Raw genomic sequence first — 15,322 nt, 5'->3', positions numbered from 1 at the left:
GGCATGGATGCAACCATAGGGCTTTGAGCTGAAAGTCTGACTTCTGAAGGTCTATTTATATGGATATTGGCCATAGAATTTGTATTTAAATATCAGTTATTCAAGTATCAAAAATAACTGGCCACATGTCCTTTGGATCTAATGGACACTGACTCAAAAAGGATAATGTTTCTTTAAATGAGAAGGATTCTGTCAGCTTCTTTTAATTCCCAGATAATTATTATCCTGTATGGTTAAATATTGTCCCAGAAGTCATAGAGATTTAAGGATGTAGTGTTCACTAGACACGGAAAATAAATTAACTGTGCAACATTTCCCAAACTGTATTTGATGGAACATTAGTCTTATAAAGTGCACCATGAAAAAGTAAGGGGTGAGAGAAGCAGTAAGTTCAGGATCTATATAATGTCTGACTGTCCTTATTGGAGCATATTAGGCACAGAAAGTACAACAAAGGCACCAAGGAATCTTATTTATATAAAACGAAAATACATCCAACCAGCAATTCCCCAAGTTCTCTAAAGTGACTTTTGCGTTATTGCTTTATAAAATTATTTTGTATTCATTAAGCCGATCTAGAAATGTGACCTGTAAAAAGGATCCTAAAGATCTGTATTAGATCATTATCCCCTTGATGTACAAAACATTAGTTGGAAATGTAGGAAAAGGCAAAACAAATTAAGGCAGTTAAAAAATCCAGCTTGACACAATTTAGAATCACCTAGGATAGAATTTTAATGTAAGACTGTCTGGACCAGGATTGTCTCAATTACATTAATTGTTCAGGGAAGAATAAGCTCACTGTGGGTGGTATTATCCCCTAGATTTGGTTCCCAAACCTTATGAAGTATAGAGAGAACACAAATGAATCTACATAAATTCATTCTCTCTTTATTGTTGACTGTTGATGTGACTAGCTGCTTCTAGTGACTATCTTGATTTTCTTGTAATGATGGACTTGTAAGAAAAATAAATCTTCTCTCACATAATGTTGGTTTTGTCACTGCATTTAATAGGAGGTACAGAAAGGAAACAAGGAGGACAAACTGTACTTACAGCTCTGTGACATCTTTTGGAATACCTTTAGGCAAAACCTTCAAGCCCTTGTTGCTACATCGTACCACTGTATCCAAGCAGGTACATTCAGAAGGACAACGGGAGAGTGGAGAGCAACTATTGTCATCATTTCCTAGATCACCACAGAAAAACACAGACAGATTTACAGTTTAGAAGGGACTAGAATGGAGTTTTTATGTTTTGAAAAATTTAACAAAAACAAGGGTATTGAGCTATGTAAATAAAAACATATCACTTCTGTATATAGCACTAAGTACTTACAGATTGGCATTGTGTATGCACTAATTTTGGGATCCCTAAGACAGGATTTCAGAAAAATAGTTCACATTTTAGTACTACAAACATAATTTTAATTTTAATAGGTAATTATTTGTCCAGTTACTTATACAGTTTTTGATCAGGATATCCAAATAGAAACTGGATTAAGAAGAAGTTATAAAGAGATAGACATAAAGGGGCAGATTACCTTCAAATTTTTAGAATCACACATTAAAAATGTCAAATTCCAGTTAGCTCCCTGTTCACTGGTAATAATAACAGAACTTGCTCTACCCAACTCATAGGACTACAGTGAGCACGAAAGCAATGGCCCAAGAGCATGAGAGAGGGGAGACTGACTCTGATTGGTTTTAATAGAACTTCTAGATTATAATGGATTTTTGTTTTGCTTTTCAGATTTGGAAACAATTCCCTCTAAAAGACACACTGAGAAAAATAAGGCTAAAATTAAGCTCTATGAGTATCATTCACAAGTTGGGAGCTTGGAATTCTTCTAGAACATTTACAAGTAGGCATTCGGTAGACTTGAATGTGAAATAGCAACCTGAGAAACACAAATGTCTTGCTAGAACAAAGAATGAAGCTACAAAGAACACTGCACAGTCCTTAGATATAAACTGGACCATGATGTGAGAGTTGTTTTAAAAATATTTTTGCCATACCATGAGCCCTGTTTGCTACCTTGTTTTACCGGACTAAAGGAAGCATGGTCCCCTGGATGACAGAGCATCAGGTTGGTCCTGTGAATGAAGATCTAAGACCCATGATTGGTCATGCATTTCTTACCATCATCACAGGTGAAGTCCTGAATGGCTACATCCTGGATTGGGATTTCCTTCAGGAAGTAGGGTTTTTGGCATCGAGGATTTCCTGTTACAATTCTTTTCCTTCTGAGCCATTCTCCCAGCCATGCCAGGTGACAGTTACAGTTGAAAGGATTGGCCAAGAGGTTTCTAAGCACCACATGTAAACAAAGCATAGTTCAGCTTAGAGTTAATCTTGTTTTTCTATATCCTAGGTGATCATTTCTCCACACACTTTTGCTTACAATGATTCCCGCCCCCTCCCACGGTCTTTGAAGGCTCATTTCTCTATATGCACACAATCATATACAAAATGGCATGCATATTTTTTCTAAAATTTGCATACCTGGAACTAAAAGACAATACATTCTCATTAGAAAATTCTTCGAAAAACTTTATGCCAAAAATATATGAAGGCAGTAATCTGGGGTTTATGCAGTGGGTTGTGATAGATACTTCACTTACAAATATCTAAACATGTCAGAGATCTAACTTACTGTCAAACTCTCCTGTGCTGATAAAGCAGTGATTTAATATAAAGATGAGGGCTGATTACCTTATATTATTGAGTTTAACCTGACGACAGCTATTCCCGTAATTTGTCATCTCAAGATTTCCATCTCTTGCTTGCTCCAGAGAATAGCTTTCCTATCCAAACTGACAGCTGAGTTGATTAAATGCCAGTTATAAAAATGAATTTATGTCTACAAATCTCAATACTTTTGGCATCTCATACTTAAGCACAAACCTATTGACAGTCGTATTATTTATAAACATGCCATCTTTAATATGCACAAATTAGTCTCTCCATGTAAAATGTCACACTTGATGTGGGACAGGGATTAAGTACTCTACTGATAAATGGATGCTTGATTCTCTTTCTTTGTTTCAGTGACTTGAGCAGTCTCAGACATGTTTATGGAACTGTCCTAACTATCCTTTATCCCCATTCTGTTGAATTAGGTTAGGACTTAGAAACTGCTGTGACAGGGAAACCATCAGTTAATAGAGCTGTGATAGCAAACAACTTGTTGAGACATAAAAAAGGCCTGGAATTCATTGTTCAAAGTTTATTTTTAAGCGTTTTTTTTTTTTGAGTTCTGTTTGTAGACATAGAACTATTCTCAAGTTTCAAGTTGTCTACATAAAATATTTCCTGAAATAGGCTCAACTCATTCTGTCCAAATTTTTCAAAGTCATAGTAATTGGCCTCTGGTAAATAGCTTTTACTTTCAATCTGTTCATCTTTATATTCTCTTGTCACCAAGAATGATTCTTTTAGAGTATAGATGGTTGGTAATAAATCTATCAATTCTGTTTTTATAATACTTATGTTAAAATGTTTATTGTTTAGAATATGAGAGGACATCTGGGACATTTGCTTGTTCAAGTTAGAATAATTTATAATTCTAAATTTAAGCTACATCATTAACTCCATTATTATAAAAACAACTAGCTGAAAAATACTATATCAAATTTTATGTAATAAACATCATAGTAATTTTAGAAAAATTAAAGCAAGGCTAAGATAAGGTTGTCCTTTTACAAATGCCTAAATACAAGGTTAAGTGTTATAGAATGTTTAGCAATTAATTAAAAATTAAGGGTAAGAAATATAATACACTATTGCAAGCCATAGATAAAAGCAGCAGTTTTCAACCTGTGGATCATATCCCCTTTTAGGGGTCCAAGGACCCTTTCACAGGGGTCACCTAGTACCATAATGTTTATGGTATTAACATAATATTTACATAAACATAAATATTTACATTATGATTCACTTCAGTAGTGAAATTACATTGTGAAGTAGCATCGAACATAATTTTATGCCTGGGAGTCACTACAACGTGAAGAGCAGTATAACTATGTCATGGCACTGGGAAGATGGAGAGCCACTGGATGAAGGCAATGCTTTTCTGCTTACAGAGTGGATAATGAATGGAGAGAATCAAATGCTCCTGGTGCCACTGTGGTAATTTGATTGTCATATAAAGAGAGCAGACGCACAGAGCCGAGTCCTATGAAACTGTCGTTCCCAACACAGCTTATTCGATTACTTCTCAGCATCCTGGGGGAAGGAAAAAGACATTGTTTGGAGATGAAATATCAGACATTCAATTTTGCCTCTCTGAGAATCAAAAATCATGCCTTTATCAAATATGTAGCATTTGTTACTATTTTGAACGTCTTTCCCCCTAGGGGTGGCTATATTCTGGAAGCCATCCTGGCTGAATAGAATGCATAGAATCACCAGTGCCTTTATTAAGCCGCAGAAGACATGTCACCATGTGGATTTGCAGTCCTATGATGAGGATAACATGTTTTCTTTTGATGATATAATTATGTTTGCCTGATCACATCATGTCCTAAGTCACCTACTCAGAGTCCTTGGAGCCCAGCGATTTGTGTATTCAGAAGAGTATGACATTTGAGATGGAAGAGAAGGAGGGAGGGAAGAATCAATAGGCAATGCAGACGGAGAACTGAGGGCATTTCAGGGACTTAGTGACTCACTGTCTGACAAGAACAGAGGGAGTCAAGCGTGACTGAGCATCCACCAAGCCTGCATCCGATTGTTTTATTTATGAAAAAATCTGTCCATAGTTTCAAGTTCAGAACTCCCCAAAGGAATAAATGCAATATACAACAAAGGTTAAATAGGTTGGCCTTGAATAAACTCTACTTTTGACATTGTCATTAACAGGATTAACAGTGTTGTCATTTCCTTGCTGCTGCTAAAGCACTGGCTTAGTTCCCAGTTCCTTCCTCTCTGAGCTGTTTATCGGGTGGTTTTCAAGAAGGAAGAAACCCTCATTTACAAATCTGTAGTTGCATTACCTATTATTCAGAACTCATGAAAAATTAATTTATTGATCTTTCCACACTCAGGGTAATCACTCCACCAGAAGAAGGAGGCAAATATAAAAAGAGAAACATTATGCTGGCTAGTTTTATGTCAACTTGACACAAGCTATAGTCGTTAGGAAAAAGAAGACCTCAGTTGAGAATATAACCCTAGAATATTGGTCTGTGCACAATCCTATTTTACATTCTTTTTGATTGGCCATTGGTATGGGAAGGCTGAAATCTGTGGGCATGTACCACCCATGGATTTGATTGGTAGACTGAACAATTCATGAAAAGCAAGCCAAGCAATCAGCACTCATTTAGGACCTCTGCATCCATTCCTGCTTCCAGACACCTGCCTTGAGTTCATGCAAACACATACACAGTTCCTTCGATAAGGAACCATGACCTCAAAGTATATGAGTAAGTAAATCCTTTCCCTTCCATTTTTTTTCTTGGTCATGGAATGATATCACAGCAAACAAACTCTAAGACAGATGATGAAAATGTTGTTGCTTTAAAACAATATGTTCAGTAATAAACAAAAAATAAAAATATTCTATTTCTTCTTAGCCATAGATAAGAAGAAAGATGGTGCCCTCCTATCCAGGCATCACTGGATAGTCAGAAACAAATGCACATGTCCTTATCAGCAATTTCCTTTGTCACGAATAACGGAGATAAGTGGGCTTTATCTTACTGGAGTTCTGAGACCCTTGAGGGAATTGAAAAAAACTTCTCTTTTGAAAAAAATTCCAGCACATGAATAGAGCCAGCTTTGCCTGATGTCTGATGTCTCAGGACATTTCATAACTTGTTGAACTATGCACATGTATTGCTAACTATCCTATTATTGCTGAGGAATTCAAATGTTCAGAATACCAAACCTCAGAGACTGTGTAGAAGGATAGATCTAGACACTTCTACTCTCGTAGATGGAAACCACAAGTTTGACTCTCAATTGCTCTATATTTCTTGGAACAACTGAACTGAGGAGAAAGAGTGCGGGTACAACATAAACAGGAGAAATGCATCCGTAGAGAGAAAATGGAGAAAGCTGATTTCAGAGAACTTTTAGGCAGTATTCTGTTTTTGTATCTACTCAAAATAAATACTTTGATATGCTGTCCAGGGTGATACTACAGACTGAATTATGACTCCCCTAATTCACACATTGAAGCTCTTATCACCTAATTTGACTGCCTTTGGAGAGAGCCTATATCATTTTCTAAACTTTTATATAAAGAGAAAGACACCCTGAAGACCGCATACATCTCACTTTCTCTGCTTATCTCTACATAAGAATGCAGACTGAAGGCCATGTGCATCTACAGCAGTAAACTAGGCAAGAACAAAGCCTGTAGCTTAGAAGATGGACTGAAAAAAAACTTGAATTTCATGGTGAATATCTATATCCAGAAACATGAGAGATGTGTGTGCAGTGTTCAGTCTGTGGTATCGTGCTGTGGCAGCACAGATGGGCTGATATGGATAAATTTCTAACCGGTTCCCCTTACCTTCTTCATAGTATTTCTATTACCAACGAAAAGACCCTCAACATCTGTGGAAGAAGGGAAGTGCTCTCATTTGTTGAGTAATCTTGGACAGCCAAAGGAAATAAAGAAGCAGGCGTATTTTCTTAGTTATCTTTCAATACACTTTCAATATATCCCCCACAGACATGCTCAGAAACTGTTCGTATAACATTTTAGAGTGATTCAAAACTAGTCCCTGAGAGAGGTCTGCGATTGACATGTGACCTTGCTGGATTGTTAGGTTGGGCAACACTGGAGCACACATCTATTCTAATGTACAGAGTTTCTTTGTTTTTGTTTTTGTTTTTGCCAGACCTAAATTAGGGACGCTATTAACAAAATCAGCTAGAGAAATACCTTTCTCTCTCTTCCTCTCATAAAGATCAGGGACTTCCCACATGTCCATTATCCACAGTTCTCATGGTTAGGTAACATGCTATTGCTTGAGCCTATGTTTACTGCCTTGTCAAGGGCTGCTTCTTGACTGCTAATAGATTCTTTTATTTGCTAACACAACTGTTTTAGAATTTCATGTTTTCTCTCATCTGGCTTAAGAGTCACTACTTTTGGCAAACATTATTATAAAGATTCACCGAGATAATTTAAACAATACAAAGTGCTGCATTTACCATTTGATCCAAGTCTTGTCTTCTCTATATAAACACCATTTGGGAGACACAGAGAATTTGTTCCTTCCAAACCCCCTATCACTAAGCAAACATAGAAAGCCCTTAGCATATTTTCTTAGTAGTAGACCATAAAGGGTTGATCCCCTTCACGGCTTCTTTTCTACTGAAGCAGCACAGGAACATTTAAACATAGCCTCTGGATGGAGACAGTCATTCTGTTCACATGGTTATGTCTGAGATATTGAGCCACTGAGCTAGAAGGGAAGTCAAAATCCCCTGTCCCCAGGTGATAAAGAACAGTGACATTAACCCACTTTAATGTGAGCCAGAAATACTTACAATGTTTTGAGGCTCTCCAGTCCTTTGAACATCTTATGCTGAACATTTTCCAAACGGTTACTGGTGAGAAGAATTTCATTCACACCAGACGCGCCTTCAAATGCACCCTCCTCGATATCCGTGATCTTATTGTTGCTAAAGTTGCTAGATAGAGAGTGGTAAAGCACAGATCATAAACGGCTGCCCAGGCACATACGGCACTCCAGAGATGTATCTGGTCATTTTAAATCTAATGAGTAAACACACAAGTCTTCCACAACTTCAGACTTTCACTGCCAGTATTGCGAAGACTTGGACAAGACATTTTTCTAATCCATCAAGTCAGAAGAACACTAACACTAAGAGAGAAGAACCACGAAAGAGAAATAGCAGCCAAATTCTGGTCAAAATGAACTGCAATGATCAGCAGGAGTCTAAAATTGTTGAGGCTGGTTATCTGGTTACATAAAGCTTTTATGCGGCCCTGTAGGCTGTTCTGGCTTAGCAGGCCCCCGTCATTAACTTTTCAGTATCTCCCCAAATCTTGGATGTCTGGCTACCATATTTGAATTTTCTTCTGTGAGGATCAAACCCATGCCTTTGTGCTTATGACACAGGCACTTTACCAATGGAGCAATCTCATTATTCTGTTTTGTGGTTTATTTTTTTTATGCTAATAAAGCACTGCTCATAAAAAATGCTCAGTAAACACACACTACTTTGAACACCTTATCACTAAAGAGGCAGTGTAATGACTGGCATAAAGGATGACAAGAAATTAGAAGATGTTTTCAAGGTATCCTAATGAGGAGGTGAAGGACACAGGCATAGGTTAGATCTGTGTTGCTAAAACAGTGTCAGTCCTCTGTAGAGACTTAATGCCAGAGGGAAGGAGGATGCTGGGGGGAGGGAAGGGGGAACGCCCTCTCAGAGGTATAGGGGAGGGGGCATGGGGTGAAGAACTCTGGAAGGGGGGCCAGGATGGGGTAGCAATTGGGGTATTAATTAATTGATTAATTAATTAAAATTAATAAACAATATTTCTATTGAAAAAACAGTATTAGTGGCTATGGCAGCTGTACATGTGAGAGAGAGGGCAACAAGTGCCGTGAGAAAATGTGCGTGCTTCCTCCTCATGTGAGCAGGGCATTAGGGACCCTTGCACAGTTGACTTTTGTCCTGCCGCTCCCTGTACTCTTCTCAAGGACATGGACTACTGATGGAATGTTGTTGAAAATGCTGAGCTCATGAACTTAATCTGAAATATGAGCTGTGGACATGAAGTAACACAGATGAGCAGACCAGCTAGTTTACCAATCATTAATTTTGACTATCTCATAATGAAAGCTTAATGAAGCAAAAGTCAAAGAGTTGACAGGAATGTGCTGAAAGAGAAATGGCACCAAGGTTTGGGGAATAGTATAGGAAGTTACAAAACATCAGTGAACCCATTGCAATGTGCTTAGATTGCGGGATTCCAGCTGTGGGCGAATTAGAGACCAGCTGTCTGCTTTAGAGAAAGATGCTAAAGGGCTGGCTTGGCATTGTGTAAACACATGGAAAAGTGCCTCTTAACAGCACCCAGGATTCAGGCCCCATGTAGTCTTCACGTGGAAATTTCCCTAGATTGATTATATAGAGAAATTCCTGTTTCAAAAGAAACTTGGGTAAAATGGAAAGAAAAATAAAATTCACAAGAAAGACACTGCAGAAAGTTAGCATGTAGCTAGCAAATGACTTACATTTTACGTAACTGAGGAAGTTTCTTAAATATTCCCGTGGCTTCTAACACTGTGAATTCATTATTATTGAGACGCCTGAGGAAACACAGCAAGAAAGAAAGCAAGTTTTCTTACAGTAAGAAGGAGTTAGCTCGTATTCGTTACCCTGACTTATAATATTATTTAATGATAACTTTTAAAATATAGCATTAATGTAAGAGATTTCATTAACATGCTTATATTTTATCATTTTATTGGTTTTAAAAATCTGAATTCTTAAATATATTTAAATATTAAGAAAAGCAAAAACTATTCAAAGCCAGCGTATAAAGAGGAATCTCTAGAACGAAGTTTCTAAGCCTTTTTCACTATTGTCAACTTAGCATTCATGCATAAGTTCCTGGTTTGTACCTTCATCATTCACAGATCAACTTATACATAATTCAAACACTATAAATTACCTAATGGATAAAATTTCAGTATATTTGTAAAAATGAAAGGCAAGTGAAATGATTCACACATGCAATCTCAGTACGCAGGAGGCAAAAGGTCAAGGACCATGGCAAATCTGAGAGTAGTGTGGTTGGTCTACTTGGTGAACTCCAAGGTATGAGGTCAATACAAAATACTCCATCTCAAACAAAGACATAAACAAATGTCTCAAACAAAAACAAACAAAACCCAGCACACCCATTTTTACTAACTCAATATATTTCCAACATTCCCAAAGCACTCCAAAATCAATACCAACCATTGGCAATAGCCTATTATCATCCCAGTCAACTCTCCATCACTATTCCTCATTCATGACACACTATCTTGGAGTTCTTAGTTTGGACAATTCTCTCCATTTGAACTGTACACAATATGTCTTTTGTGCCATGTTATATGATATTCTGAAGGTTTTATTTATTTTTAACTATTTATAGGCATGTGTATCTACTTATGGGTATGCACACATTAGTGTAGTTGTCCACAGGTCCAGAAGAGGGTATTGGATCCCATTAAGCTGAGTTACAGATGGTGATGAGGCAGCTGGCATGGGTGTTGGGAATTGAACTTGGTCGTTTGTAGGAGCTGTAGGGTATCTGCTCTTAAGTGCTGTGCCACTTCTCCAACCTCTGTAAGACCATTTGGGTTTTCACATAGGCTATGGTATTACTGGTACTTTGTTGCTTTTCATTGCTGAGGAAAAGAATGGATACCCCACGTTCACTTAGCCATTCATCAGTTAGCGGGCACTTTTGCTACTCTACATTTTGTCTACCAAGAAAACGCTATGCTGAATGTGGTATGCATGTTTTGTGTACATTCCTTCTATATAGAGAAAAGTAGTTTTTTGGGATCACATGATAGATCTATTTTAAGGAAAAACAAACAAACAAACAAACAGTTTTCCTGAGGCTATACTAGTTTCCACATAAATACCAAAGTGTAATTTCCCCCATGTATTGTTGTCATCCTCTCCCTCAGACTTTCAAAGTGGTGGTAATGGGAAAATTCCCCCATAGGTTCATGTACTTAAATGTTGTTCTCCACTTGATGGTGCTGTTTGAGGAGGTACAGTCATGTGGGGGAAGCATATGACTGAGGGCAGGCTTTTGAATGGTTGCTGTCTCACCTCAGTTTGCAGGTGCCTGAGCAATGCACTTCATCAACCATGGCCTTGCCCTGTCACCTGCTGTCATGCTTCCTGTTGCATGGACGACTTGGGTTCAGGAACCCTAAGTTAAAATGACCTCTTTCTACTATAAGTTGTCTTTGGTCGTGGTGTTCACACTTTGTGTCAGTGGTACACAAGGTGTTATAAACTGGGAAGCACAGAGAGGAATTGACACAGTAGCAGAAAATTAATTGATAGGGACTTTTGTACTGAGACGTTGTGCTATGAAGAAACTGGCAGGGGTTTTGTTTGTTTGAGAGAGAGAGAGAGAGAGAGAGAGAGAGAGAGAGAGATATTTGGAAGACTTTGGAACTCTGGAGTAGAAAAATACTTGACTGCTATAAGCAGAACTTAATTAACCATTCTAGGAAGAATCTGAAAGAGTGTAATTTTGACATAAAATGCATATACCGTAGGTCCAAATCCTTAATTTTCAGAGGGTAACAAAACTCTATTAGTAAATGAACTAGAGAACATTCATTCATAAGATATTTTGGCAAAGAATCTCACATCATTCTCAACATGTTCTTAGAGCTTGCCCAAAGCTAAATTAAAAAGCAATTTATTTGCTTTTTAAAATTAATTTCTTTGATAGAATGATCTCAAGGCCTCCAGACACTGAGTCTCTGGAGTAGTTATTACTGTTTACTGTTATGCAGATCTACCATCATATAGAGCAAGCGATGCACAAATAAATATAAAATGTGCAGCCTGGAGAGGCAAACAACCCTAGAAGTCTTAGGAGTCTCCCCAAAGCATAGGCTGCAAAGGAAGATGTAATTGTTAAGGAGCTTAATGTCCTTAATGAAAAGCTTCTTACTCTCCACTGGAGGAGGTGAGTTGTTCTGAGGGCAAGAACCCATCCAGCTAAATCTTCAACACGTGCAGTGAAAGAACTTAAGAAATCCTGAGGAGTGCTCCCAGCAAAAACAGCATACAAAAGATGCTGATCCCAAGGGTACGAAAATCCACACCAAGCTGTCAGCTAAGTTTGACATTGTAATCAACTCGGTAGTGATTTCAGAGACATGAAAGATATAAGATATAAGACTGAGGGAATTGTGAGTTCTTCCCGTGGAACCAAGGAAGTGACTAGACCTGTGGTATCAAACAGGTGGTGAGGTTTGCCAATGTGTAACAGAGTTAGTGTCCTACTAAGGAGGCCTGTGCAAATACCGCATAAAGCCTTTGTTTCATTTGAGATTCTCAATGTTGATGCCAGAACCATGAGACTTCTGCCAAGAAGAGTTACAAGCAGGAAGAAGAATCAGCTACAAGACAGAAAATTATAACACAGGCAGCAAATCTGCAAGGATGAGTGCCATCTAAAAGACGGGTGTCATCTCAGTACTCAGAATCTGAAGCCTTAGATGTGAGACATGGAAGTACAGCCATTGATGTTTGCCCTGTTGGGTTTTAGTCTTGCTTTGGTCCAATCTTTCCTCAGTATTTCCCCATTCCTTCCTTTTGAATGGTAATGTATAATATGTGCCATTGTATGTTAGCTGTAATTCCCCTTCCTTCCTTCCTTCCTTCCTTCCTTCCTTCCTTCCTTCCTTCCTTCCTTCCTTCCTTCCTTCCTTCCTTCCTTCCTTCTTTCCTTCCTTCCTTCCTTCCCTTCCTTCCTTCCCTTCCCTTCCCTTCCTTCCTTCCTTCCTTCCTTCCTTCCTTCCTTCCTTCCTTCCTTCCTCCCTCCCTCCCTCCCTCCCTCCTTCCCTCTCCTCCCTCCCTCCTTCCCTCTCCTCCCTCCCTCCTTCCCTCTCCTCCCTCCCTCCTTCCCTCTCCTCCTTCCCTCCTTCCCTCTCCTCCCTCCCTCCCTTCCTTCCTTCCTAGTTTACTGGGGACAAGTATTACTTTGTGCCTTAGAAGAGACTTAGAAAGTTTGAACACTTTTGAGACTTTTGAAATTGGATTAAACATATTTTGAATCATGGGATGGCAATGAGCTTATGAGGACCAGTAAGAGTAACGCGGTGGTTTGAATGAGAAAGATTCTCTGCAGGTTCACTCATGTATTAGAACACCCAGACCCCTGTGGTTGGCACTAGTTGGGAAAGTTATGGAAAGTTTAGGTGTCATGGTCTTGTTAGAGGAAACATGCCATGAGCTTTGTGAGTTTAAAGCCTTTCACTTGGCTTATATCTCTGTTTCCTGTTTGCTTATGAAATGCGACAAGACAGTTCCATTCTTTCTCTGCATCTGTGGACTCCCCTTCTGTAACCATGCAACAAAATACACCCTTTATTCTAAAAGTTGCTTCTGGTCCTGGTAATTTAATCACAGCAGGGAAAAAATAGTTTCTAATGACTAATTAAACAGACGATATTTAAATATGCTTACTGGTCAATCATGTCTTCATTTAAAAAGAAGTTCATATGGATATTTTGAAAATTACATTAGGCAATATCACCTTTATATTGTTGAATGTTATGACAGTTTTATATATTCTAACTATCAATCCACTGCTAGTAAATGACTAGTAAAAGTTATGAATCTAAATTTCTTACTGAACGCAGGACTTGCAAACATTTTTCTCTTAAGTATTTTTATGCCTATTTTATGTGCATAATTTCAAAGGTATTAAAATAGAATTTTGGTGAATCTTACAGTAGAAACTAGGTTCTAATAGAAATCTTGAAACATAATTAACTCATTCAAACTTTAAACTTATTTAACTCATTTTCATGCTCAATATAAAATCACTTGCGTGTAGCATTATCAGAATTACATACAAGTCCACACATAGCCCACACAGAACGCGGTTTAGGGAGCTTGCTTTATGTTCTTTAAATTTCCAAAATTCTTCATCTAGTAAATATGATCTAGTGGGTATTAAAAAAAAATCACCAGAACTGCAAAGAAATTAGTTTCTGTCAACCCTGTGAAAGACATTATTTCTAATTATTCAAATTGCTTTAAATTCATTAAGTAACAGGCATGTGTATAGACACAGTGGGACAGAAATGATAATACACAGTGCCTGTCATAGAGAGGCTGTGATCTCGTGGAAGACAGAAGGATTATGCATACACACAGAGACAAGCGACTTTGCAAAGCAATAAATGACAAATACCAGATGGCACCATAAATAAGCATCACTAAGATATTCATGAAATGATTAGACTTCAGTTGTGTTTTCATGGACCTTAAAAAACTAACATTATATGTCTTCCTTTTATAGCCAGGAAAGTTGAACTGCACATGAGCACAGAATCTACAAATAATTCCAAAAGCACAATTTTTCTTTATACTGTGAATCCTATGCTAAATTTTTAAATATAAATTTGATCAGATCCGAATTTTCAGCTTACTCTAATCTTCTATTCTCTGGTTATAAACAAATAAGCAGGCAAACAACTATTGTTTGCCCTTCAACAAATGACAGTCACAGGGTCTTTTCACTTGAACCAGAGAAGTAGTCAAATAACCACAAAATCACTCCCTGATAGATTTGGTGACTCTTTCAAATTATTTTGTTGGCTATTTTAAGGGTTACATGCCTTGCAAAAATTATCAGTTGCTTATAAATTATTTTTTTCCATAATGAATATCCAATAATAACCAGACATATCTGGTATCATTCACATTACTAAATGATGACTGTATTTTGAAAGCTAATTTGATTGTTTACTTGATGCTTGAGAAAGCAAGGTTCACCTTAAATATTTTGTTCACGCAAAAAAGATAAGTGAACTAAAAAAAAGTGAACTAAGATAGCACTGAACATATTATTTGACAACGAAGAGGTGCTCTCAATTTAATGTATGTAAGTTAGTTAATTCAATTATTAAGAATTAAAATGTCATGACAAAAATTGCAATGCTTCTGTGCAGTTTCTCTCTGTCCCTTGCTCCCTCCCTGCCAGGATTTTGTGGTCAGATTAACTTACAGCTCTGCTGTGTACTGGGGAATATGGTCAGGGATTTTGTTGAGTCTTTGATTGGAGCAGTCTACTGTGGTCCCTTCACAGCGACACTTCTCAGGACAAGCCAAGTCTGCAAAGCAGTCTCCACTTAATTTTGATCGATAATCTTCTGTACCTATTGAGGATTCAAGCCAAACATAAGATACTGAGTCTGAATGTTAGAAAAGTCATTAATATAATGGGAAGAAAAATAGTAGGAGAGCTATAGATTATGCAGCAGGGAGACAACTTAGGGAGTTTTGGTCAATGGATATCAGGTGAAGGTTAAACGAAAGGCTTGGAATTTTCTGGAAAAAAAAGTGACCAGATGCACATGACAGGAAAACATTCATAACAGTGAGCTTTTCACAGCTGTACTTTCTGCTGATCCGATTCTGAGCCATGCTAGTAGTCTTATTTCACATATAATCACACAATGGATATGAATTGTTAAAAAAAGTTTAATTTTATGAGTCAAAATTTTTATGAGTCAAAAATTGAAAACATATCTCATAATAAACATACTCCTGTATATTATTGTAAAGT

At 37.6% G+C, this 15,322-nt stretch overlaps 1 protein-coding gene across 8 annotated transcripts in view; it reads right to left on the bottom strand.

The window, feature by feature from the left end:
- Slit2 (slit guidance ligand 2) overlaps positions 1-15,322 on the bottom strand; it is a 326,445-nt gene that overhangs the window by 68,171 nt on the left and 242,952 nt on the right. For all 8 annotated transcript variants that reach the window (NR_111900.2, XM_006503815.4, XM_006503814.4 and 5 more), the window contains 6 exons: positions 14,762-14,912; positions 9,231-9,305; positions 7,510-7,653; positions 4,084-4,227; positions 2,143-2,309; positions 1,057-1,189 (listed from right to left, as the gene is read on the bottom strand). Coding sequence is in view for 7 of the 8 variants with exons in the window: in XM_006503815.4 (XP_006503878.1) it covers positions 1,057-1,189; positions 2,143-2,309; positions 4,084-4,227; positions 7,510-7,653; positions 9,231-9,305; positions 14,762-14,912 (814 nt within the window). In the remaining variant the exon portion in view is untranslated. The remainder of the gene's footprint in view (positions 1-1,056; positions 1,190-2,142; positions 2,310-4,083; positions 4,228-7,509; positions 7,654-9,230; positions 9,306-14,761; positions 14,913-15,322) is intronic.

Source organism: Mus musculus, chromosome 5 (genome assembly GCF_000001635.26).
Source record: "Mus musculus strain C57BL/6J chromosome 5, GRCm38.p6 C57BL/6J".
Classification (NCBI taxonomy): domain Eukaryota; kingdom Metazoa; phylum Chordata; class Mammalia; order Rodentia; family Muridae; genus Mus; species Mus musculus.
This window is presented reverse-complemented; position numbering and strand designations above follow the sequence as displayed.